This window comes from Molothrus ater, chromosome 24 (assembly GCF_012460135.2).
Source record: "Molothrus ater isolate BHLD 08-10-18 breed brown headed cowbird chromosome 24, BPBGC_Mater_1.1, whole genome shotgun sequence".
Classification (NCBI taxonomy): Eukaryota; Metazoa; Chordata; class Aves; order Passeriformes; family Icteridae; genus Molothrus; species Molothrus ater.
In genome coordinates, this window is record NC_050501.2 from 5,086,572 (window position 1) to 5,111,818 (window position 25,247).

The window sequence follows — 25,247 nt, forward strand, 5'->3', positions numbered from 1 at the left end:
TGTGGGGGCTCATCCGAAAACGTGAAGGGGCAGGGAAAATCAGAGAATTGTGGAATTGCAGGATGGTTTGGGTCCCATTCACCCCCTGCTCCTTTCCCCATCCCAGATTTTTCCTTTGGACACTTCCAGGGGTGGAGCAGCCACAGCTTCCCTGGGAATCCCATCCCATCCCCTCCTCAGCCTCACAGGGAGGAATTTCATCCCAAAATCCCACCCAACCCTGCCCATTCCCATTTTTCCTGTCCCTCCCCATTTTTCCTGGGAAGCTGGAGGGGATTTGGGAACCAGGGAGGTTTTGGGGTCTTTTATTCATTATGGGATTTCTTTCCTGCTTTTTCCAGGGGAAAAAAAAAAAAAAAGATATTTATTCCATTCCCCTCTTTCCCAGAGCATCCATGAGATTTTTATTTTTTATTATTATTTTTTGGGGGAAAAAACTCAACCCAAGCACAAGCAAAAAGTTTTCAAGCTGGCTTTAATCATCTCCACTTGCTGCCCCAATACTGTACATGCAAAGCCAATTAAAAGGTGAATAATTCAGCTTTTCCTCCCTCTTTTTTTTGTGTAGTTTTTTTTTTTGGGGGGGGAGGAAAATGTCAGGAATATTTTACAAAACAACGTGCGCCCTCGGAGCCGTCAGTCCCGCAGATAGAAACCACAAAAATACAAGAGTTTGACATTTAAGAAAGGACCACACACACACATAGAAAACGGGACAGGACACAGGTAGAAAATTCCATTTGCTCGTTTTTGGAAATATTCCCACTTTTCTGTCGCCATCCCAAACCCGTCCCCTGCTCTTGGATGTGGGGCTGGGGCTCCAAGGATGCTCCAGGTCCCCCCTGCCCGGTGATTTTTGGGGAGGGTGGGGTTGTGGAATGGGAGGAATCTGTCATTAAACCCAGTTTAGCATAAATTGTTAAATGATGCTCCCAGAAATCCTAAAATCTGCTCCCATCCCAGAAACCCTGAAATATCCAAGGGAAATCCTCCCCTGGCTCTCCCTCCCCCCTCAGCTGCCACCTTCTCATTCAGTGCCAATTAACTCGTGGTTAATTAAGCTCTGACGCTTCCCCCCCTTTCCTGGTGATCCCTTTCCATGCAAATTTTGGGGGATTTGAGGCTAAAATGTGAAGAATTTTCAAATCCTTGTGGGGTTTTGCACTTTTCACCCCTGTCCCTCCTTTCAGCCTCAGCTTCCAAGGGTTTGGAATTTCTGGCAGAGCTCTGGGAGCATCTCCTTGCCTTTAATCCCTCATCATTCCCACCCTTTTATTCCCTTTTTATTTTATTTTCAGTGGATCCAAACCAGCCTGAAATTCCAGCATTTTTTTCCCCCTCAAACCTTTTAGGGGGAATCTGGGTTGAAAGTTTCCTTATTCTGGATAAAATCCCTCCATTTGGAATGGAAATCCAGAATTTTTGCATGGGATAAACATTCCCAAACTCCACTTTGCCCACTCCCAAAAGCCCATCGGGGTTTTTCCCCTTTGCTTTGATTTCCCTGGTGCTGCTGCCAACCTGAATTCCAGGAGAAATTCCCAACTTTCTTTTCCCCTTTTTTGGGTGTAAACTTGAGGGATTAATGACAGATTCCAGAGTCCTGGATCATCCTGAACATTCCAGGGGTGAATTCCGAGCTGGGGAGGAGGAGGAAGAGGAGGAGGATGATGATGGGATGGGGAAGATTCTCTCTTTTCGTGAAAAGATCAAAGCCCTTTAAGAAAACAAGGCCACCAACTTCAAAGTGCTCTGAACATTCAGGGGCTCCCCCTTGGGACCGGGAATTCCTTTGGGAAATTCCCTGGGGTGGGATTTGTGCCCTTCCAAGGGCTTTGGAGAGGGATTTGGAAAGGGATTTGTGCCCTTCCAAGGGCGTTGGAAAGGGATTTGTGCCCTTCCAAGGGCGTTGGAAAGGGATTTGTGCCCTTCCAAATGCTTTGGAAAGGAATTTGTGCCCTTCCAAGGGCTCTGGAAAAGGATTTGTGCCCTTCCAAGGGCTCTGGAAAAGGATTTGTGCCCTTCAAAGGGCGTTGGAAAAGGATTTGGAAAGGGATTTGTGCCCTTCCAAGGCCTTTGGAGAGGGATTTGTGCCCCTTCCAAATGCTTTGGAGAGGAATTTGTGCCCATCCAAGGGCTTTGTGCCCTTTCAAGGGCTTTGGAAAAGGATTTCTGCCCCTTCCAAGGGCTTTGGAGAGGGATTTGTGCCCCTCCAATGACTTTGGAGAGGGATTTGTGCCCCTCCAAGGGCTTTGGACAGGGCTTTGTGCCCCTCCCAGGGGCGGGAGCAGCGCTGGATTTTGGAGTCGAGCCCCTCGCCCACCCCTGGGAAGGTTTTGGGGGGCTCAGGGCAGCCCTGGAGGGGCTGCTGGACAGGGAAGGTGGAGAAGGGGCACAGGGATCCCTCTGGATCATCCCTCCAGCCCCGGGATTCCCTTGCCCTGGGCTCAAATCCCAAAGGGAGCAGGGCTGGGAGTTGCCCACCCCAATCATGGATTGCTTTTCATTCCACAGGGAAACAGAAACAACAACAAAAAAAAACCAAACCAAAACAAAAACCAAAACAAAAATAAAAACCCTGGATGTGGCCGAGTGCACAAGCTCTGGGTCCTAAAGGAATGGAAAAAGTGGGAAAAGGGAAGGATCCAAGGAAAAGGAAAGGATGAGGTATAGCAACAACCGGAGCTCCAGGCCCTGGGGGAGCACTGGGATCTCCTGCATCCCTGGAGTCCATCCCGGTGTTCCTGAGGGATGCTCAGGGGTCCCACAACGTGGAGGTTCCTCAGTCACCCAGACCAACACTTGGACACTTTTCTGTGTCTTTTTCAACCCAAAATCTTCCTCAGGTGAGCGGGTTTGATTCTCCCACCCGGTCACGGAGTGACCCCCAAAATTCCAACCCTGTTGTTTGGGATGCTTTTTCTTCTTTTTTTTTTTTTTTTTTTTTTTCCCTAAAAAGTCTTTCCTGCAGTTTTTCAACTCCTAAAAGTGATTTTCATACCTTTAACCAACCAGCCAAGGATTGGGAGGGGGTTTCTCCATGAAAAAAAAAAATCCTGGCCTGTCCATGGAAGTGTCCCAGGATGGGGCTTGGAGCAGCCTCTGAGGGGCTGGAATTTGATGGATTTTAAAGTCTTTCCCACCCAAACCAGCCTGGGACCTGTGGAGCAGAGGGAAGACTTCCAGCTGGAACATTGGGAAAGGCCTTGGCACAGCAGGATGCAAACCCTGCTGGGAATTCTCCAGATCCATCTGCAGCCATGAAATCCCCAGGGAAAGCAGGGAGAGCTCTTCCCATCCATGAGGAAAAACACATCCAGGTTGGGTTCAGCCCGCTGGTCCTTGATCTGCACAATTCTGGTATTTTCCAAACCAATCCAGAGGTTCCCACATCCAGGCATTTCCCCATCCATCCAGAAAGTCAACTGGAAAAAAACATTTTCCACCTGGAAAAACATCCCTGGTGCAGTTTTTCGTGGGAGGGAAAAAAATCCTTCCTGCCCTGCTGGGTGGGATTTGTGAGTCCAGGTGGGAATGGTGGGATCCAGGCTGGATTTCCCAAGCTGTGGCGTCAGGCAGTGAACAGAAGAGATTCCCTGTCAGCCAAGGGAATTCTGATCCCATTCCTGAGGAATTCCTGGTCTGGGTGGAAGCAGGAGCTGGGAGCTCCTGGAGGAAAGGTTGGCAGAGCTGGGAAAGGTGGAGAGGATTTTTCCTCCCTCCCCTTTCTGGTGCTCTGTGGCAGTGGATTCAGGGAATTGGTGCTGGATTCCACTGGATTTTGGGAAAACTCCCACCCAAACCTCCTCTCCCAGGTTTTTCAGCGCGCCCTGATGGTGATGAAACAGCAGCTGCATTCTGGCTGATCCCAATTTCTTGGAAATTTTCCCTGGACTTTGGCAAATCTGGTCCGTTCCAGAGCAGGGATAACTCAGGCCTGGAATCTCGGAGTGTTCTCTGTGCTTTGTGTGAGTTTTGTCAGCTTCCAGGGGATGTTCCAGCATCATTCCAAGGTTTTTTTGGGTTTTTTTGTCAAGTCCATCCTCGTGATCCCAGCTGGGGGTTTGGATTTCAGTTCTGGCAGTGTCAGGTGGGGGCTGCTCCTCTCTGCTGGGGGCTGGGTGTGAAATGTGCTGCAAAACTGATGTAATTCCATATTAATTCCTCTTTCTAGGAAAAAAAAAAAAATCTCTGGCAAATCCAGTGATTCGGATTTCTTTTCTCGATAGAAAACAGAGAAAACCATCAAACCCAAAATTCCTTCCAGGGAATTTTGCAAAATCAAATTGCACATCAAAAAATGCCCTTTCTGAGAAAATATTCCCCCAGAAAAACAACAAAAGTCCAACCTTGGAGTGCAGGAATTCATCCTGGGATGGAGTTCCCTTCCTCAGGAGCTGGCACGGGGCTCAGTTTGGGATTTCTGGGCGTCTTGGCCGTGTTTTTCTCCTTGTTTGAGGAAGGAAAACATCTGACACGAGCTCCTGGGGGTTGAGAAACGAGAAGCTGATGTTGCAACCCCAGCGTGGCCCAGTCCTGGCTTCTGCCCCAGTCTGGGTTTCCCACTCCAGTTTGAGGTGGGTCATTCCTGCTGGGGGGCGAGCGGCAGCTCCTGGGGGAATGGAAGGGAAGGAGGGAACGTTTTCCTGGATTTTGGTGTCATTTCATGGCGTTCCCACTTCTCCAGGAGCAGGAGGAACCTCTCCCATGGAGGGCTGCACTTTGTCCTTGTCACCCCCAACTCACGAGCCAAAACCTTTGGGTTTTCCTCACTCCCAGGCGGAATTTCACTGGGATTCTTCCAGCAGAAAGCCAGGGATGCTTGTGCTGGCCCTGGGGAACACATGGTGGCTCCCCCAACTCATCCTCACAAGCCAAAACCTTTGGGTTTTCCTCACTCCCAGGTGGAATTTCACTGCAGAAAGCCAGGGATGCTTGTGCTGGCCCTGGGGAGTGCACGGTGGCTCCCTCAAGTCATCCCCAGCTCATCCTCACGAAAATCTTTGGGTTCTCCTCATTCCCATGTGGATTTTCACCGTCATTTTTCCAGCAGGAAGCCAGCGAAGCCCGTGCTGGCCCCGGTGGCCGCGCTCTGCTGATTCCCCCGCCCCTGCTCCCATCAGGCAGGGCCGTGGGATGTTCCTGGGATGTTCCTGGCAGCCGGGACGGAGCAGGGAATGCGGGAATGCGGAGGGGGGTGGGAAGCTGTGCCCACGCCAGCAGCACAAGGTCCCTGCTCAGCTCCCTGCTCTGCCCACGCTCCTGCTCCGTGCCCGGGATGATCCCACCGCGGCAGAGCTGGAGTTTTTCCCGTCAGAATCGAGTTGGTGAAGCCAGAGGGAAGAGCAGCAGCTTGGAGGAGCAGAAAGCTTCTCATTTTGGGACGCTTTCCCTCGTGGAGAGTCAAAAATCTGGCGCAGGTTGAGCCTCTTGGAATTCTGCTTGCTGTGATTCCATGCTGGCCTCATGGAATTGCTCCGTGCTCAGGAGGGAACATCGAGTCCAAGCCGTTGTCTGCTCCTGTCTCAGGGCTCAGGGCGCTGAGTTTATTGCCCAAACCACCAGAGATCCAGGATCTCCCACATTCCCAGAGATCTCCATCCGGGAATCGCAGCCCACGCTCCTCCTCTGAGGAGGATTTCATCCTTCATCCTTCACGGGGGGGAAAGGATGAACTTTTCCCCATCCCAGCTCAGCAGGATCCAGACAATTCCCTTCTGGGTGGTTTGGAGTTGGCAAAGTCACAGCAGCAGCTCCGAGTCCCCTTCACGATGGCACCAAAGCTGTGGCAGCGCCGGGTGGATTGGCCACAGCACAGAGTCCTGCTGGCCACGGGTTTGGGGCTGTGGAACCCCAAGTGTGGGTTTGGAGGCCCCAGAGTTTGGGGATTTATTTGTAGACCTGCAGATCTGGTTTGTAGACCCCCAAGTTTGGGGATTTGTGGACCCCAAGATTTGGGGTTGTGGAACTTTGGGGTTATGGAACCCCAGGTTTGGGCCGGTGGAGCCCCTGGTTTGGGGCTTGTGGACCCCAAGATTTGGGGTTGTGGAACTTTGGGGTTATGGAACCCCAGGTTTGGGTTGGTGAAGCCCCTGGTTTGGGGCTTGTGGACCCCAAGGTTTAGATTTGTGAACCCTCAGGTTTGGATTTATGATTGCCCAGATCTGGATTTGTGAACCCCCAAGTTTGGGGTTGTGGACCTCCAGATTTGGGTGGGTGGAACCCCAGATTTGAGGTTGTGGGACACCAAGTTTGGGTTTTTGAGCCCCCAGATTTGGGGTTACGCCACCCCAGAATTGGGGTCGTGGACCTCAAGGCTTGGATTTGTGAACCCTCAGGTTTGGGTTTGTGGACCCCTGGGACTGGATGTACAATCCCCCAGATTTGGACTTGCGGACCCCAGCGTTGGGGTTGAGGACTCCCACGTTTGGTTTTATGGACCCCAGGTTTGGGGCTGGGTTTGTGGAGGGAACAGCTTCATCCCAACAGTCTTTTCCTTCGGGTTTGGGTTTGTTCTGCTGTGGCTGAGCTGGTTCTTCATTCCCGGCGCCACCAGGAGAAGCCCAGGTGGGTTTGTTGTGCTCTGTGCATCGTGGAATTCTGCGTTTTGCCAAGAAATAATCCTATAAAAACCCCCAGCCTTGCTGTGGGGTGCTTTGTGGTGAAGACTGAAGGTCAGAGCCAGCCCCGTGAAATTCCCCATGAACCTCTTGTCCTCTTCCAGTCTCCTCAACTTTTGGTGTTGTCGGGATTTTGTTCCTTCTCTCTTGGGAACTGATCCTTCAGGACAGTCATTGGATTTAGGAATATTTGATGAAGAAACCAAGAGTTTCTAGTGGTGTCACCCCTGAGTAATTTCAGCAAATTTCAATAGGCACCTTCAAAAAAAGCTTCCGTTAATTCCCGGGTTTGCTACAAGAACTGGATCCCATCGGAGGGAACCAAAATGCTGCTTGGAAAAACAAACAAAACGAACAAAAAAAACCCCCCAAAAACGCTCACCCCGCTAAGGAGCTCCTCCGTCTGCCCCCCGAATTCCAGAGCTGCTCTTGAGATGTCCCCCTGGAGAGAACCAGGCTTGGATTCCGCTCCTGCTTGGAATTCAAATATCCAGGAGGGCATCCCAGATCTCCAGAAGGGTGTCCCAACCCCAAGGATGTCCCAGACCTCGAGGGGAGCGTGCTGGAGCCCGGGAAGGGAATCCCAGGACCTGGGAATCTCAGAACTTGGGAATCCCGGAGCTTGGGAGTCCCAGAACTTGGGAAGGAAATCCCAGAGCCCAGGAAGGGAATCCCAGAGCTTGGGAAGGGAATCCCACAGCTTGGGAAGGGAATCCCACAGCTTGAGGAGGACAGCCTGGTCTGGAGGAGGCGGAGGAGGAGATCCCAGCTCCAAGGAGGGCATCTCCAGGAGGGGATCCAAGATCCTGGGAAGGTCATCCCAGCCCTCAGGGAGGGTATCCCAACCCCTGAGGAGGGAATCCCAGCCTTTAAGCACGGCATCCTACTCCAAGGAGGATATTCCAGACCCCAAGAAGGGGTATCCCGGCCCCTGAGGAGGGAATGCCAGCCTCGAGGAGAGCATTCCAGACCTCGAGGAAAGCATCCCAACCCCGAGCAGGGGTTTCCCAGACCCCAAGGAGGGACAGCCAGACCTCAAGGAGGGCATCCGAGATCCGAGGAGAGCGTTCCAGGCCTCAAGGAGGACATCCCAGCTCCAGGGAGAACATTCCGGCTCCATGGAGAACATCCCAGCTCCAAGGAGAGCATTCCAGACCTCGAGGAGAACATCCCAGCTCCAAGGAGGACATTCCAGACCTCGAGGAGAACGTGCCAGCCCTCCGGCTGGGAAGGAGGGGGCTGGGAGGCAGCCGATCCACCAGGATCCTGGTGTTCCTGCTCCGTCGTGTCGCCTTCTCCCTCCTCCCACGAGGCATTCCCAGAGTTTGTCCTTTGGGTCTGGTTTTGGCCGGACACGAGGAGAAGCCCAGTGGACACCAAGGGGAGCCCAGCGCCCCTTTCCCTGTCCCCTCTTGCTTTGGCAATGGTCACAGGCTACATGCTCCCGGGAAAAACCCAAAAAAAACCCAAAAATTGGGGGAAAAAAAAATTTAAAAAAAAAAAAAAAGGCAGGGAAATGGCCACCAAAAGTGCTGGGAAAGCGACCAAACGGGATGAGACTGGCAGATGTTCCCGGTCCATCCGGAGTTCTCTTGGGTATTGCAGTGAATGTGTTGTTAGCACGTGGCAAAGCTACATAAGAGAAGATGCTACATTCCTTGGAAAACAAAAAAATAGTGCTGAGTTGGATCTGTTCTGAGTTCGGTGGGGTTTTTCCCCTTGGAAAGCCACCTTTTCCTGGGAGGCAGGGAAAGGGAGACCTCAGGGAGGGCATTCCAGATCCCAAAGAGGCCATTCCCAACCTCGAGGAGAGCATCCCAAACTTGAGGAAACCATCCCAACCCCGAGGCAGGAAAAAGGAACCTCGTCCTCAGCCAGGCTGGGCTGCTCCCAGCAGGGTTGGGGGAGAGCTGGGAGCTCCCAGGACGAGGTCTGGGAACAGTCTGGGCTCGGTGGCAGTCGCAGCCCTTGGGGGGAATTTTCACCTCTCCTTCCCCCCTGCCTCACACCCAGTCCTTGCTCCCTCTCCCTTCCCAGGGAGGGCGTCCAGGGCAGATTTTTTGTGGGGGAAGGAGATTGAAAATTAATTTAAAAAAAAAAGGGGAAAAAAAATAAAATAAAAAGAAGGATATTTACAGCTCTCCATGACCAGTTCTGCAAGGTCTCCTTGGATGTCTCCTTGCCCATCCCAGCCTCTACGGGCAGGAGGGGCTGGTGGAGCTCTCCAGGGAGGACTGGGAGAGGCGGCGGGTCAGGGGTCCGATGCTGGAGTCGGCCAGGGAGGAGGTTGGGAAGAGTTTGTACCAGCCCGAGACGGCGCTGGAGAGATCCAGCTCCTCCAGGATGATCTGGGCCATCCCCATGAAGCACTTGTGGTCCATGCGCCCGTAATCGCCCCAGACGATCACCTGCGGGCAGGGAACGGGTGATGGAGCTGGGAGTTGTGGGGAAATCCATGCCCAGATGGGAAATCCCTGCTGGTGTCGGGCTGGGGAAGGTCTGAGGGACGGCAGGAAGGGCTCTGGGGATCCCTGGAATTGCTCCTCTCACCCTGTGAGGGTCGGGAGCTCCTGGCACGGGGCATCCCAGATCCCAAAGAGGGCACCCCAACCTCGAGGAGAGCATCCCAACCCTGAGGAAAACATCCCAAACTTGAGGAAACAATCCCAACCCCAAGCAGGGCATTCCAGACCTCCAGGAAAACATCCTGGACCTCAAGAAGAACATCCCAACCCCAAGGAGAGCATCCCAACCTCAAGGAGATCACTCCAGACCTCAAGGAGAACATCCCAGCCCCAAGGAGAGCATCCCAACCTTAAGCGAGGCATTCCAGACTTTGAGGAGAACATCCCAGACCTCAAGGAGGGCATTCCAGATCCCAAAGAGGTCATTCCAGACCTCAAGGAGAACATCCCAACCCTAAGCAAGGCATCCCAGACCTTGAGGAGAACATTCCAAACCTCAAGGAGAACATCCCAACCCCAGGCAGGGCATTCCAGACCCCAAGAAGGGCACCCAGACCTCAAGGAGAAGGTCCCAGCTCCAAGGAGGGCATCGCAGCCCACAGAAGCTGCGGCTGTCCCATCCCTGGACAGCCTTTCCCATTTCCCTTTCCCTTTCCCCCTTCCCTTTTCCCTTTCCCTTTCCCTTTCCCTTTCCCATCCCTGGCAGTGTCCAAGGAAAGGCTGGATGGGGCTCAGAGCCACCTGGGACAGGGGAAGGTGTCCCTGCCTACCTGCAGGACTTTGCCCTGGGGACTCTCCTCGAAGAGCAGGGGCTGCTGGTACGAGGGGTCACAGGTTTTCTTCACCACCTTGGTCTTCTTCTTGGCCAGGCAGACGCCGTTCTCCAGCAGGTAAACCTTCACATAGGTGGCTGCCGTGGGAGACAGGGACAAGCAGGGACGTGGAGCAGGATCCTGGGATGATCCCAGCACGGCAGCCACCCCCTCCCTCCACAGCCACCTACCAGGGATGCACTTGGAGCCCATCTTCGGGATGAGCCCCCGGGCCTGGATCACGTCCACCTCGAGCTGCCCGTTGCGGTCAGCCATGCCCACGTGGACATCGCCTGCAAGGGGGGACACGCCTTCAGGGCCGTGCCTGATGGTCCCCTCCCCTGGGGACAGCCACAGCCCCGTGTCCCCATCACCACTGGGAACAGAGCAGATCCCAAAGAGGCCATCTGCACACACGGAGTCCCACTGGATGCCTGGTTTGCTCGGAATTGGGGGCTCAGTGGATGGGAAGGAGCTTGCAGAGATCTGGGTGGGAGCCCCTCCTCCCTCCCCATAGCTCCATCCCTGTCACTGGCATTTTATCCCTCATGGTGGGAATAAGGCTGGGATTTTCCCGGGCCAGGTGATCCCCAGGAAAATGAGAGGCTGGGACAGGAGGGATCAGGGGCCAGGAATTCTGAGGGGTCCAACCACACCTCTCCCTTTCCCATTTCCCCTTTCCCTTTCCCTTTTCCCTTTCCCTTCCCCTTTCCCTTTCCCTTTCCCCTTTCCCTTTCCCATTTCCATTTCCCCTTTCCCTTTCCCTTTTTCCTTTCCCCTTTCCCTTCCCCTTGCCCTTCCCTTCCCTTCCCTGAACTTCCCTGAACCTCGCTCCTTCTGGGATTTACTCAGGACCAGCTCCCAGTACCACAGGGACAGAGGGGACAGGACTGGGGACACCAGGCAGCTCTTGCCATTCCCAGCATCTCCAGCCCAGGCAGATCAGGGGTCACCTTGGGATGTGTCCCCAGCTGCTGCCGCTGGCTGGGAATTCACACTTGGGGTGCAACTTTTGATCCCCATTTGGGATTTCAGAGGGAAAAGAGGGGACAGAGGGGAGGGTTTGGCTCCAGGATGCTGGAAAAGGAAGCCCAGGGACGAGGAAGCCCCGGGAAAAGGCAGAGCCGCTGCTTCCCAGGGATGCCCTGCCCTGAGCCCTGCTCCCCTGCATGGGGCAGAGCATCCCCAAGCATCCCGGGATGGGCTGGGATGGAGCCCTGGGGAGAAACACGCGGCCTCTTGGAATAAACACGCGGCCTTTTCCCCTCTTCCCTCCCTCCGGAGCCTCCCCTGCTCACCCATCGGGGGCGTCGCCAGGGTCTGCCGCCCCACGAGCTGCCCCGGCCCCAGCCCGTCGAGGAAATCGCTGAACTGGCTCTCGGCTCCCAGCCGCGTGGTGGGGAAGATGAACCTGCAAGAGATTTTCATGGAGCATCCCCCTCTGCCGGGAGGGGTCCCCGGCTCCCCTCCCGATGCCTGCCCCGTTCCTTACGTGCCGTCGGAGCTGTTGCTGTTGGTGCTGCCGTCCGTGGACTCCCGGCTGCCCTGCCGGGTCACCCTGGTCCTCATCTCCACGGCGATGCCGGTCTCGGTGCTCCTGCGGATGGTGCTGCGCAGCTTTTTGGGGCCGCCCTCTGGAATTGGAGACGGGATCAGCTCCAGCTCCTGCCCCCAGCCCTTCCCTGCCTTCCTGCCTTCCTGGTTTCCATCATTCCAGGGAGTTGTGCGCCGTTCCCTGGGTGAATCCCCACGGGATCCTGCACGGACACACCCCGGTGCGGCAGGAGAGGAGAGCCAGGGGCTGGCTCTGTGTCCCCATGTCCCCGTGTCCCCACTCCATCTGCCACAGCCTCACTCTGTCCCAGTTTTGGATGGCTGAGGGTCCCCTCTGCAACTGAGACCTGCCCCGCTCACCCCACAAGAGCTGGCACCGTCCATTGGCCTCCAAAGTCCCCGTGCCAGAGGGGACAGGCACCCACAATGCCACAGCCACAACGCTCCTGATGTCCCCTTTGTCCACCCTCCCTGTGCCCCTGTCCCCATGCCAGAGGGGACAGCAATCCACGATGTCAGAGCCTCCCGATGTCCCCTTTCTCCATCCCCTTGTCCTCCAAAATCCCTGTCCCCATACCAGAGGGGACAACCTGCAATGCCACAGCACCAACGCTGCCTGATGTCCCCTGGGCTTCCAAAATCCCTGTCCCCATGCCAGAGGGGACAATCCGCAGTGCCACAGGTGTGGGCACAGCCCCAACACCACCTGATGTCCCCTTTCCTCCACCCCGCTCCCCGCCACGTGTCCCTGGTGGTGGCAGATGGCAGCAGGAGGAGGAGGAGGGTGGCACGAGCGGCCACCCCTGGCACTGTCCCCAGGCCCCGCTGTGTGACCATGTGTGAGTGGTGGCATTGCCAGCTTTGTCCTGCTCGTTCAGGGCTGTCCCCACGCAAGGGTTTGCCCGGTCCTGGCAGCTCCCTGGAACTGCCTTAAAATTGAGGGAAAAATTAACTGGGGAGTGATTGAAGCTGTTAGAATTATATAATGTATATAATTATAATTATATAATAATATAATTATTATATACATATTATACTATATTATATATATTTACATTATACATATATGATATATAATAGACAATATATAATATACAATATACAATATATAATATGCATATATTATATAATATAGTATACATGCAATATATTCTATGTAATATTATACGTATTATATATAATATAATACATATAATATATATTAAATATTATATAATATGCCTTTTTATAATATAAGGTATTTAGGTGCCATTTTTGGGGTGTAATTTTTGGGTGCCATTTCTCAGGCGCCATTTTTAGACGCCTCCATCGCACGCGGGCAACCAAATCCTGCCTGGCGGCCGCCTCAAACCCCAAGAACAGGATCAGGGCGGCCTCTCACCGGTCTGGTTGAGCTGCAGGGTCATTTTTTGTTAGGTCACATTTTTGGGTGTAGTTTTTTTGGGTGTCATTTTCAGGTGCCATTTTTTCGGGGCGCCATTTTTTGGACGTAGCTTTCAGGCGCCATTTTCTCAGGCGCCATTTTTAGACCCCTCCATCGCACGCGGGCCACCAAATCCTGCCTGGCGGCCGCCTCAAACCCCAAGAACAGGATCAGGGTGGCCTCTCACCGGTCTGGTTGAGCTGCAGGGTGCTCTTGCTCCACTGGGACAGCCCCACGATGGCCACCATCTTGGCGCCCAGGCTGGAGCGTCGCTTCTTGCTGGCGGTGACGGTGACGGAGACGGAGTCGGCGCTGCCGCGCGCGCTCTTCTCCAGGCTGTACATCTCGCCGCTGATGCTGGAGCTGCGCACCACATTCCTGGCGGATGAGGAGCTGGCATCCCCGTTGAACATGGTCAGCGCGCCCGCCGGCACCGGCACCGGCTCTGCTGCCCGGGATCAGCTGCGGGGACAAGTTGGGGACGTTCACAGCGGTTGTGGCATTGTCCCCATGGGGATGGGTGGTGCCATCGAAGGGTTAAAAGAGCCAAGAAGTTCAGGTGGCACAACCCACGGAGAGGTGGAAATTAGGGAAATGTTTTCCCGCTGGGAACTCCCCAGGCTCCCTCAGGAGCATTCCCGAGGCTGCCAGAGCTCCAGGGATGCACAGGGTGGGATTTTAGGGTGTCTGTGCAGGGCCAGGGGTTGGACTGGGGGATCCTTGTGGGTTCCTTTAATCTCAGTATATTCCAAGGATTTTTTCCCCCCACACATGGGAGCAGCAGGAAGGGAACTCCCTCAGGAGCATTCCCAAGGATGCCAAAGGATGGGATTTTGGGGTGTCTGTGCAGGACCTGGGGTTGGATTGGATGATCTTTGTAGGTTTCTTTAATCTCAGTATATCCCAAGATTTTTTCCCCCACCCATGGGAGCAGCAGGAAGGGAACTCCCCAGGCTCCCTCAGGAGCATTCCCAAGGATGCCAGAGCTCCAGGAGCATTTGGATACCACTCCCAGGGATGCCCAAGGTGGGATTTTAGGGTGTCTGTGCAGGACCTGGGGTTGGACTGAATTATTCTTGTGGGTTCCTTTAATCTCAGTATATTCCAAGATTTTTTCCCCCACCTATGAGAGCAACAGGGAGGGGTCAGGAACCCTGGGGTGAACATCCAGCCCTGCCTCAGCTCCCTGCAGGACCCAGACACTCCCAACATCCAGGAGACACCTGGATGAGCAGAAGGCTCTGAGTGCCACCAGCCTGCCCAGCCAGGGGTGAGGGGTCCCTTGGGTACAGCCCCATCCATCCCTGAGGACACCCAAAATCACATCCAGCCAAGTTTTCCCTGCACACCCCCTTCTCCAAACATCTCCACATCTGCACATCTCCAGGTGATGGGATGGGAATCCCTGGATGGGAGCACTAGGGGTGGATGGCAGAGCTCCCACACGGCCCTGCTGCCTTCCCTTGGCCATGAATATTTAAACTCCAGCAGGATGGAGCATCCATCTTCCAGGGAAAGGTGAATTATTAACTGCAGGCCAAGTGAAGCCACTTTGTGATAATGGATGGAGGCAGCGCCTGGAAAAATGTTTCCCTTTCAGGAGAGAGGGATGGGGAGTGGGGCAGGGTGGGGGCTCTGCTGGGATGAGACCTGATGGGAATCATGGATGAGACCTGGCAGGAGCTGTGGGATCAGCTCCAGCACTGGTGAACTCGCGGATTTATCAATGGCAGGGCGGAGAGGGTGATTAGTCATTAATACCATTAATATCATTAATTAGCTCCCTCCTGGCTGGGGTTTTCCCTCCTGGCTCTGCCCAGGCATTGACCCACGGCCTTGCCCCCACTCCTGGTGCCTGGGGGGCTCAGCACTGACCCCCCAGCTCCAGAGGGATGGAGGCCTTGGATAAAGCCATGGGTGTGGGATGTATCCCAGCTCCAGAGGGGTGGATCCTCTGGGATAAAGGCATTGGTGTGGGATGTATCCCAGCTCCAGAGGGATGGATCCCTTGGATAAAGCCATCACTATGGGATGTATCCCAGCTCCAGAGGGATGGATCCCCTTGGATAAAGCCATCACTATGGGATGTATCCCAGCTCCAGAGGGATGGATCCCCTTGGATAAAGCTGTCGGTGTGGGATGTATCCCAGCTCCAGAGGGATGGAGCCATTGGCACCAGGTGCAATCCCAGCTCTGGATCTGCCCCATCACAGCCCCGTGCTGATGTCCAGGGGTCAGGGCTGATCTGCTGCCCTGGGGACCTTTGGGGTGGCACTTCCCAATGCCACCCACCACTCTCAGGCTCCAAACCTGCTGCAGTCCCTGAGTTTTCCCTTAGGCTGCACCTGACACAGGGAATGGATCCCAAACACTTCCCCATGCCTCAGTTTCCCCACCAGCAATCCTGGCTTAGGCTGTGCCTGAGCAAACACAAATCCCTCTGCACGAGGGCTCAGCCAGGCCCAGCCCAGGCCCCTCCACGCTCCAGGTGAGAAATCCCTGTGACAACCCAGCCCAGGAGGGCACACAGGGCTCCTGCTGCTGTTCCCCACCGGCTACTCCAGCCGCCCAGAGAGCACCAGGCTCTGGTGGGAGCAAATTAGATCAGGAGAGCAGAGCGCTAATGGGATCATTTCCAATGCAACACACACAGGGATAATCCACTGCAAAGGAAGCCGAGCAGCTCCTCAGCCTGAAGGGAGGATTTGCTTTCCCCTGCCCGTGATTTTACCCCGTATCTCCCTGCACAATCTGTTTCTGCCCAGAGTGGGTGCTGGGTGGGGGGTTCAGGGGTGCCTGGTGCTGATACGAGCTGGGCTGGAGATTGAGTGCTGGAGACTGTGGCTGTCACAGCTGAGCTGGCCTTGGTACGGCCACAGCATCCTTGGCAGGGCCACAGCACCCTCAGTATGGCCACAGCACCCTCAGTATGGCCACAGCACCCTCAGTACGGCCACAGCACCCTCAGTACGGCCACAGCATCCTCAGTATGGCCACAGCACCCTCAGTATGGCCACAGCACCCTCAGTGTGGCCACAGCACCCTCAGTACGGCCACAGCATCCTCAGTGTGGCCACAGCATCCTCACAACATCTTTGGCATGGCCACAGCATCCTGAGCACCACCACAGTGCCCTCAGCATGGCCACAGCAACCTCAGTATGGTCATGGCATCCTCAGTATCACCACAGTGCCCTCAGCACTACCACAGTGCTGTCAGCACGGCCACAGCATCCTTGGTGCCACCACAGCATCCTCAGCACCACCACAGCATCCTCAGTATGGCCACAGTGCCCTCAGCATGGCTACAGCATCACTGATGCCACCACAGCATCCTTGGTGCCACCACAGCATCCTCAGCACGGCCACAGAATCTCTGGCATGGCCACAGCACCCCTGATGCCACCACGGCACCCCTGATGCCACCACAGCACCCTTGGCACAGTTACAGCATACTTGGTACAATCACAGCATCCTTGGTGCCACCACAGCATCCTCAGCACCGCCACAGAATCTCTGGCATGGCCACAGCACCCTTGGTACCACCACAGCACCCTCGGCATGGCCAAGGCATCCTCAGTATCACCACAGCACCCTTGATGCCACCACAGCACCCTTGATGCCACCACAGCATCCTCAGCATGGCCACAGCATCTCTGGCTTGGCCACGGCACCCCTGATGCCACCACAGCACCCCTGATGCCACCACAGCCCCCTCAGCCCGCTCTGTCCCTGCCCCGGCTCCCCCTTCCCGGCAGCGCGGGGGGAGTCAGGAACCGCAGAGCTTTCCCCTCGAACACCCATTTCTCCTTGCCCTCCGTGTATTTATTCCCCGGCTCCCGATCCAGGGATGCTCGGAGCCATCCCCGTGACGCCGCATCCAGCCCGCTCCATGGGAACCGCGCTCCGAGCTCCCGGGGCAGCGCCGCAGCCCCCGCAGCGCTCACCGCCACCGCGCTCCGTCCTTGCGGGAGACAACGAGCACCGGCAGCCCCGGGGAGTTCCCCGGCGAGCCCGAGGGATGCACGGAGCCCGCGGACAGCGCCGGGAGCCGTGTCATGGCTGGAGCATCCCCGGCGGATGAGCGCAAGCGGCAGGAAAATCGGGATCCCTGTTGCGTGCGGATGGCGGGGGCCGAGCTCTGCCCCTCCCCGCTGGTGGCACCCCAAAAAAATATGAAAAGAAAATAAGAGATGGAGGCGTCTTACCGGCCCTGCGCCGGGGAAGAGGAGGAGGAGGAGGAGGAGGAGGAGGAGGCTCGGCTCAGCTTCCCAGCCCCATCCCGGCCGGATCCGGAGGGTGCCAGGGCGGGTGAAGCTTTCCAGGGTTCTGGAGAGCCGGGGCTGTGCTGGCGCTGCTTCAGCATCTCCCTCAGCATCTCCATGGTTACACGGCTGACCCAGTTCTCCTCCCAGCCCCGAGCAGGGCCACAGTGGTCCAGCGGGGTGGGATGGGCTGGGAGCATCCCTGGGCTGGGATTCAGGGAGCTGATGACCCCCCCATGATCCCTACAGAGGGCAGGGATGGGAAAAGTGGGGCTCAAGGCAGGACAGGAGGCCGCAGGTGACTGGGCAGTGCCAGGGGGGCTGCAAATGTGGGAAGGGACAGCCTGGGGCTGGGAGGCAGTGCTGGCCCCAAATATGGCACAGAAACAGGAATGAGGGGCAAAATATTGATGGGAAAAGTGGGTGCCTTGGGAAAAGCTCTGGAGAAGGAGGGAACAGCCCTGCAGGTGCCCCCACACAGGTGGGAAAGGAGGAGGAGGAGGAGGAGGAAGGTGCTAAATGAGCACGGTGGGGGTGGCTGGGAGTGCTGCCTTGCCAGGGAAGGAGGCAGAGGGATTTTAGGAGCTGTTTGCTCCCTCAAAACCACCAAGGGAAAAACGGGGCTGTAAAAAAACCCTGGCACTGGGGCAGGAGGTTCTTCCTGTCCTTGTGAGGCTGGGGCTGCCTCGAGCCTGGAAAGAAAGCACTGAAAACTGTGCATGTCTGGAACAGGTAGGTCCTAAAATCAGCTTTTTTTGGGAATAAAAAGGTTGCCAGAGCTGCCACCCCAAGGCCCTGTCTAGGCAACAGCACACCAGGACAAGCTGCAGCATCCCAGCTCCCACACACCTGCTCCTGCAGGAATTTGGGAATAAGGCAAGGCTTATTTCCCCTAAAAGTATTTCATTCTAATTAATTGCTTCAGCTTTGATAGGCAGCTGCTTGTATAATTTTAATTGCCCAACAAGGGCTATAATTGGGTGCACGTGAGCTGGGAATTTGGGAGGAACTCCAGGTCCTGGAATTCAGCTTCTCCTGGCTCAGGCAGGTTAGCAAAGTTCTGTCCTGGCTGGGATTTGCTGCAGGTGCAGCGTTATTGCTGCATCAGCTTAAAATTAAAGGATGGGTGCAAATGTGCTCCATTCCTTGGAAAAGTTGGGAAGTTTGGATGGGGCTGTGCACTGGGAGCACCACTGGGATCCAGACTGGGAGCACCACTGGGATCCAGGCTGGGAGCACCACTGGAATCCAGGCTGGGAGCATCACTGGGATCCAGGCTGGGAGCATCACTGGGATCCAGGCTGGGAGCATCACTGGGATCCAGGCTGGGAGCACCACTGGGATCCAGACTGGGAGCACCACTGGGATCCAGGCTGGGAGCACCACTGGGATCCAGGCTGGGAGCACCAGTGGGACCCAGGTTGGGAGCATCACTGGGATCCAGGCTGGGAGCACCACTGGGATCCAGGTTGGGAGCACCACTGGGATCCAGACTGGGAGCATCACTGGGATCCAGGCTGGGAGCCACAACCCAGCATGGGATCTCCAGGCAGGAGCGACACAGGAGAAATGTCCCATGGGAATCTTCCTGAGTCCTGCTGTGTCCAAACAGACCTTGGTCATGGCAATTCCCTTTCCATGCTCATTCCCAGAGGATGTGTCCACCTCCGGATGCCACAGCTCCAGGAGGATCCAGTGGGATCCTCCATGGGGAACCAGTGGGACACAGAGTCCTCCTGCTCCCACTTTGTGCCCATCTTCCACTGGGAAGGTGGGACAGGTGTGGAATTCCAGGCCATCCATGCTGGAGCCCTTCCTGGTGGGGAAGGGGTGCAGGACAGCAGAAGCTGCGCCCTGGCCACGCTGTCCCTGTCCCCCGTGTCCCTGCGTGACGTCCGCGCCCGGTTAAATCAGATCTGTGCTGAATCCCAGCGTTTCCTTGGCAACATCAAGGAATCCGAGGAGCAAAAGCCACCCAGCAGGGCCAGGCTGGGGGACAGCCAGCGTCCACTGAGCCCAACTGGCCACCAGAGCCACGGGGACACTGCGGCAAGCACCGGCCATTCCCGATGGTCCAACCCATCCTGGAGATAATCCAGAGCATGGATAATCTGCTCTGGTGGCACCTTGGTGCTGGCCGTGGCCACCACGGGCAGCTGGGGACGGAGCAGGACCTGGCTGGGGACACACAGGAGCTGGCACTGTGGCCAGTGGGACGCTGCAGCCACGTAGCCCCAAAAACTGGGGCAGCTCTGTGGGGATGCAAGAAACCTGGGATGGGTTTGGAATGGGATGGCCCCAGTCAGATCCTGCCCCTTGTCCTGGTGGCACTGAGGGCTGGCGGGGCCGTGCCAGGCTGGGGCTGATGTGCCTGGCACAGAGGGAAGGGGGAGAGGAGCTTTTCCCGTTCCGGCTGCCGCTGCCTTTCCGGCTCCGAGCTCTGCAATGCAGCTCGCACGGCTCGGCTGCTGTGTGTGAATCCCATCAATATTTCATGGAGCTGCTTCCTCCAGGGGAAGGGCTGCTCTCAGCTCTGGCTTTCTGCTGCTCCTACCAGCAGGGAACATCTGATTTCCTTCCAGCAGCACCCAGCAGATCGCCCTGGTCCTCCCCGTTCCACATTGGCAAATATGCCTGTGCCTTCCGGGAGCTCTGGATCCTGAAATCCCTCAGGTGCCACCCTCGCGCGCTGGCACCTGCCCAGCGCTCCTGGGGTCTCCAGGGATGAGCCACCAGCTCCAGGATGGGTCACCAAACCCGGCCACATCCCCAAATCCACATCCAGCAGCAGGATGTGCCAACAGCCTGGCTGGATCTGACATTCCCTGCCCAGCCACATCCATCTCACAGATCCCAGCTGGCTCCCGAGCCCAGCAGGAGCCGGGGGTGAGCAGCTTTGTTTGCAGAAAAAGTTGCTTTTTTAACTGCTAAGGCTGCACAATTATCCCCGAGCTTCTTCAGGGATCAGCAAGAAAACTTGGGAAGAGTTTTGGGAGCCGGAGCGATGCCAGGAGAGGGCAGAGCCTGCGGCAAACGCCCCTCGCTGTGGCACGGGGAGCTGGGGTGGCTCTCTGGGGGTGGCAGCAGCTCCTGCACCCCTGGAAGAGCAGAAGGATGGGATGAAGGACACGGGATGATCCCAGCAAGGTGCTGTGCCCCAGAGCACTTGTGAGAAGACAAGGCCAAAAGCTCTGGTGTTGCTTCACCACCCAACAACTAAAATCTGCACAGTTCCCACTTTTCGGAGTGAAACTTCCATCTCCAGGAGTCTTTTTGTCTGTGGAAAGGATGAGGAGGCTGGAGAGGCCCCCAGCAGAGCATCCCAGGATGAGGAAGGAGCTCCTGATCCCAGCATGCAGCAGGAGGAGTGGGGCTGTCAATCCCTTCCCAATAATTCCTAACTGAGGCTCTCTCCCTGCTCGTGGAGATGTGACAAAACATTTGAAGTGCCTTGACAGGGACGCCAAGAGCTGCTGTCACACAGCTCCAGTTTTAATCAGCAGGAAAATTAGGGATTTTCATCACCTTAAACTGCATTTTGTATCCGTGTGAGGCTCCCCAAAGGGCTGTGCTGCAGTGGGAGCCCACGGAGAGCTGAGCTCCAGGGGTGGATGGAAGGGGGGGATTCACCCCCGGATTTGGGGCCAAGCTGCCGCAATGTCACCCTCTGTCCCTGTCCCACAAAGGCTGGAATGGGGACAAAGCGAGAGGCTGGAGTGTGGGAGGTGGCAGGAGTTTGGCCTCACAAAGGGAGGTGGGAGATGGAACAGAGGGAGAGAGGTGTGAGCACAGCGGGAGTGGCCTTGGGGAGGCGTCGGTGCGGGAGGAAACGGGCACAGGAGAACTGGGCTGGAGAGGAGAGCTGAGAGCAGCCAGGGGATCAGCCAGGGATGGTTTGGGAGTGAAAACAGGGATGGAACCAGGGATAGTCTGGGAGTGAAACCAGGGATGGTTTGGGAATGAAACCAGGGATGAAACCAGGGATGGTTTGGGAGTGAAAACAGGCATGGTTTGGGAATGGCTGGGGAATTAAACCAGGGATAGCTTGGGAGCAGCCAGGGGATGAAACCAGGGATGGTTTGGGAATGAAACCAGGGATGGTTTGGGAATGGCTGGGGGATGAAACCAGGGATGGTTTGGGAATGGCTGGGGGATGAAACCAGGGATGGTTAGGAAATGGCCAGGGATGAAAGCAGGGATGGTTTGGGAGAAGTCAGGGCATCAGGCAAGGATGGTCTGGGAGCAGCCAGGAGATCAGGCAGGAATGGTTTGGGAGCAGCCAGGGATGGTTTAGGAACAGCCAGGGGACATAAACAGGGATAATTTGGGAATGGCCAGGGGATGCAGCCAGGGGTGGTTTGGGAATAGCCAGGAGATCAGCCAGGGGTGGTTTGGGAATAGCCAGGGCTGGTTTGGGCAGGTGCTCCCTTGCCCTGGGGTGGAAGAACACCCCCAGGCTCCCGTGCCTGGCAGCAAAGCCCATCCCGTGCTCCCGGAGGATCCGCAGCCTCCCGCCCCCAGCTCACAATGGAAACAAGCAGCACAGCCCTGGGGTGCTCCCTGGGCACCCTGACATGGGGGTTCAGCCTTGGAAGCCCCTTTCCCATGGGTCCCAGACCCCTGGGAGTGGGCAATGACCATCACAGAACCCATCAAACCCCTGAGGGTGGGCACTGCCCACCACAGAGCCCCATCAAACCCCTGGAATGGGCACTGCCCACCAAAGAGCCCCTCAGACCCTTGGAATGGGCACTGCCCACCACAGAGCCCCTCAGACCCCTGGAATGGGCACTGCCCACCTCAGACCCCCCTCAAACCCCTGGAATGGGCACTGCCCACCACAGAGCCCCATCAAACCCCTGGAATGGGCACTGCCCACCTCAGAGCCCCTCAGACCCCTGGAATGGGCACTGCCCACCTCAGACCCCTGGAATGGGCACTGCCCACCACAGAGCCCCTCAGACCCCTGGAATGGGCACTGCCCACCTCAGACCCCTGGAATGGGCACTGCCCACCACAGAGCCCCTCAGACCCTTGGAATGGGCACTGCCCACCTCAGAGCCCCTCACAGCCACCACCTCCCGTGGGGGCCACCCTCACTGCCAGCTCCCACATAGTGGCCCTGGGGACCCTTTTGGGGCACAGAGGGGACCCTGTGGCCAGCCAGCCCCGAGCCCCTCGGGGTGCCAGGGTGATGCCCACGCTGCCCTCGGGCTGTCCCCACTTGTTGTCGCCCTGGTTGTGGCACGAGGGAGCAGCACAGGAGCTCTGCCCATCCCAGGGCATGGTCTCACTGCTCCTCGCCCCTTCCTGAACAATTTTGCCTCCAGAACCGACCCCAGCACCTGCCCCAAACCCCACGGAAGGCGGAGGAAGCTCTGGATGAAGGAAGAGGCAAATCCACGCACAAATCCCGGGCTGGAGCCGCCGGGAAGCCCCGGGACGAGCTGAGCCCGGTGCGATGCCCCGGGGCAGACCCTCCCCGCTTCTCCCGGTCCCTATCCCGGTTTTCCCGGCGCTGGGACCGGCGTGCACGGGACGGGCTTGACGTCAACGGGCTTTCAGCGGGATGATGGATGGCACGGGAAGGCGCTCCCGGTGCCGAGCCGCCGGCCGGGAAGCGCTGCCCGCCCCGCACCGGGAGAGGCTCCGGGGAAGCGGCCCGGGGAGCCCTCGGGAACGGGGGGAGCGCGGCCGCAGCTCCCCCGTTTTCGGCGCAGCGATGAATTTGGGGGGGGTTCGCATCGCGGCTCGGAGCCTGGGCGATGATTTAGGGGTGCCGTGGGGCATGGGGGGGACCCCGGTGTTGTCCCCACGGGGGGGTCGAGACCCCTCGTTTTCTTCCCTCCCTCCTCCCGGAGCTCCCATCCCGCTGCTCCCCGGTAGCGCAACGGCGCCGGGCATCCCCAAATTCACCATCCCCAAATTCACCATCCCCAAATTCACCATCCATCCCCAAATTCACCATCCCCAAATTCACCATCCCCAAATTCATTCACCTTCCCCGGGGATGCTCCGGGGCAGGTGCGGCCCCGGTGGCCGCGGGGTTGTCGCGGCTGTCCCGGAGCCCCACGGGCACTCACTCACCGCTGCCGCCGCCGCCGCCGCCGCCCGTGCCCGCTCCTCCCCCGGCCCCGGCGGGCTGCTGGGAGCGGCGGGCGGGGGAGCCCCGGGCCCGGCCCCGACGGCCCGGGCGGAGCGGAGCGGAGCGGGACCGGCAGCTCCCCGGGGAAGCCAAAGGGCAGCGGCAGGAGCGCGCAGCCATCAGGTGGGTGCTAAGGGGTGATGGAAGGAGCGGCCGGTCCCCAGGAGGCTCCAGATGGACATTGCAGCCTTCAAGTGGATCCTGCAGGCAGGAGCTGGACCCCAAAATTCTCCAGCTGGACCCCAAAATTCTCCAGCTGGACCCTACAGCCTTCAGCTGGAGTATGGATCCATTAACCAGAGCTTGGGAGCCACCAGATGGATCCTAAACCCAGACATTGAACCCCAAGAGCCACCAGATGGATCCTACACCCAGACATTGAACCCCAAGAGCCACCTGAGGGATCCTACACCCAGCAATTGAACCCCAAGAGCCTCCAGATGGACCCTACACCCAGCAATTGAACCCCAAGAGGTACCAGATGGAGTCTGCACCCTTCGATCAGACCCTACAGCCATCAGTTGAACCCCAAAAGGCTCCAGCTGCACCCTATACCCATCACCTGGACCCTACACCCATTAACCAAACCCCAAGAGCCTCCAGTTGGACCCTACACCCATCAGCTGGACCCCAAAAGCCTCAGGTTGAACCCTACACCCATCAATTGGACTTTGCACCCATTAATTGGAGCCCAAGAGCCCCCAGCCAGAGCCTACACCCATCAATGGGACCCCAAGAGCCTCCAGTTGGACCCTACACCCATCAAACAAACCCCAAAGCCCCCAGCCAGACCCTACACCAAACAACTGGACCCTACACCCATCAAACAAACCCCAAAGCCCCCAGCCAGACCCTACACCAAACAACTGAACCCTACACCCGTCAAACAAACCCCAAAGCCCCCAGCCAGACCCCAGACCCCCCCAGCTGCAGCTCAAAACCCTCCAGCTGGGCCCTCCAGCCACCAGTTGGACTCTGGAGCTGCCACCTGCCCCTTCTGTCCCAGCTGGACCCCAAGAGCAGTCGCCAACCCCCTCCCTGCTGTCCCCTGGACCCCAAGGGTCCCCAGCCAGAGCCCCGGGACCTCGGAGCCGGAGCCCCCAGCTGATCCTGCTCAGCTGGGCTTTGGGAATCCCACTGCAGCAGCCATGGGGACACCGTGGGGACACCGTGGGGACACCGTGGGGACACCGTGGGGACACTGGGGTGCCCTGGATGCTGGTGAGGGAGGAGGTTTGGGCGCAGAGGCGGCGGTTCCAGCACTGCCCTTGGACTCACCTTGGCTGCCGGGATCCAAACACCGATTTCCCTCTAGGCAGCGTCTCCCTGCTCCCGGTGAATTCCTCCGGGGTGAATTCCTCCTCTCCCTGCGTTGCCTCTGCCGGCTGACATGGAGCCACGTGCCAGGAGCAAAGCCTCCTTCACCGCCTTTAACTCTGTCCCTCCCTAAAATCCCGCAATTCCCAGCTCCCCATCCCATGGGCAGCACCTGGGGCTGCACGGGGCATTCCCAGTGCTGGGATTAGGGCCTGGCTGGGGAGAGATTTGGGATCGGGGTGGCTCAGTGAGTGCAAGCATCCATTGGTGCAGGGAGGATGAGGGATAATTCCCTCCTGTGCTGGAGGGAAAAACTGGGATGCAGCAGGAAAGCTGGTTCAGGAACAGGAATAGCTGAAAGAACTAAATATGGAAACTTGGATAAACCAGCGCTGAAGGAGGGAGATGGTTTCCTAACGGGATTCAAAGCATATAAACAAACTCAGGGAGGAGGGAGGTTGTCCAGAGGGGCCTTGGTGAGGAAGAGTTTGGAAAACCAGCTGGAATTCTCCCAGCAGGGAAGGCTATTTCATGAAATTTCCAGCTTTGTGGAGGAAGTGCCACCCCTGGGAACACATTGTCGGGGGGAAGAGATAATGAAAACAACGTCCCTAAAAGATTCTCTGTGGGATTTTTTTTCCCAGCTG

General features: G+C 57.0%; 1 protein-coding gene across 6 annotated transcripts; it reads right to left on the reverse strand.

The window, feature by feature from the left end:
* Window positions 1-458: 458 nt before the first annotated feature.
* On the reverse strand, window positions 459-24,807 carry RIMS3 (regulating synaptic membrane exocytosis 3). Of its 6 annotated transcripts, XR_008508827.1 has the most exons (8): window positions 17,082-17,500; window positions 13,062-13,336; window positions 11,390-11,531; window positions 11,196-11,308; window positions 10,089-10,190; window positions 9,856-9,995; window positions 7,818-9,028; window positions 459-7,776 (listed from the first exon to the last, which is right to left on the reverse strand). XR_008508827.1 is itself a non-coding variant. In XM_036396927.2 (7 exons), the coding sequence occupies exons 2-7, from the start codon at window positions 13,285-13,287 to the stop codon at window positions 8,816-8,818; spliced, it is 936 nt and encodes a 311-aa protein (XP_036252820.1). In that variant the 5' UTR covers window positions 13,288-13,336; window positions 24,562-24,807; the 3' UTR covers window positions 459-8,815. The 6 variants fall into 6 exon arrangements, 5 of the variants coding, with proteins under 5 accessions (XP_036252820.1, XP_036252823.1, XP_036252819.1 ...); XM_036396927.2 differs by lacking the exon at window positions 17,082-17,500 and adding an exon at window positions 24,562-24,807 and having other exon boundaries at window positions 459-9,028; XM_036396930.2 differs by lacking the exon at window positions 17,082-17,500 and adding an exon at window positions 23,138-23,204 and having other exon boundaries at window positions 459-9,028.
* Window positions 24,808-25,247: the final 440 nt, after the last annotated feature.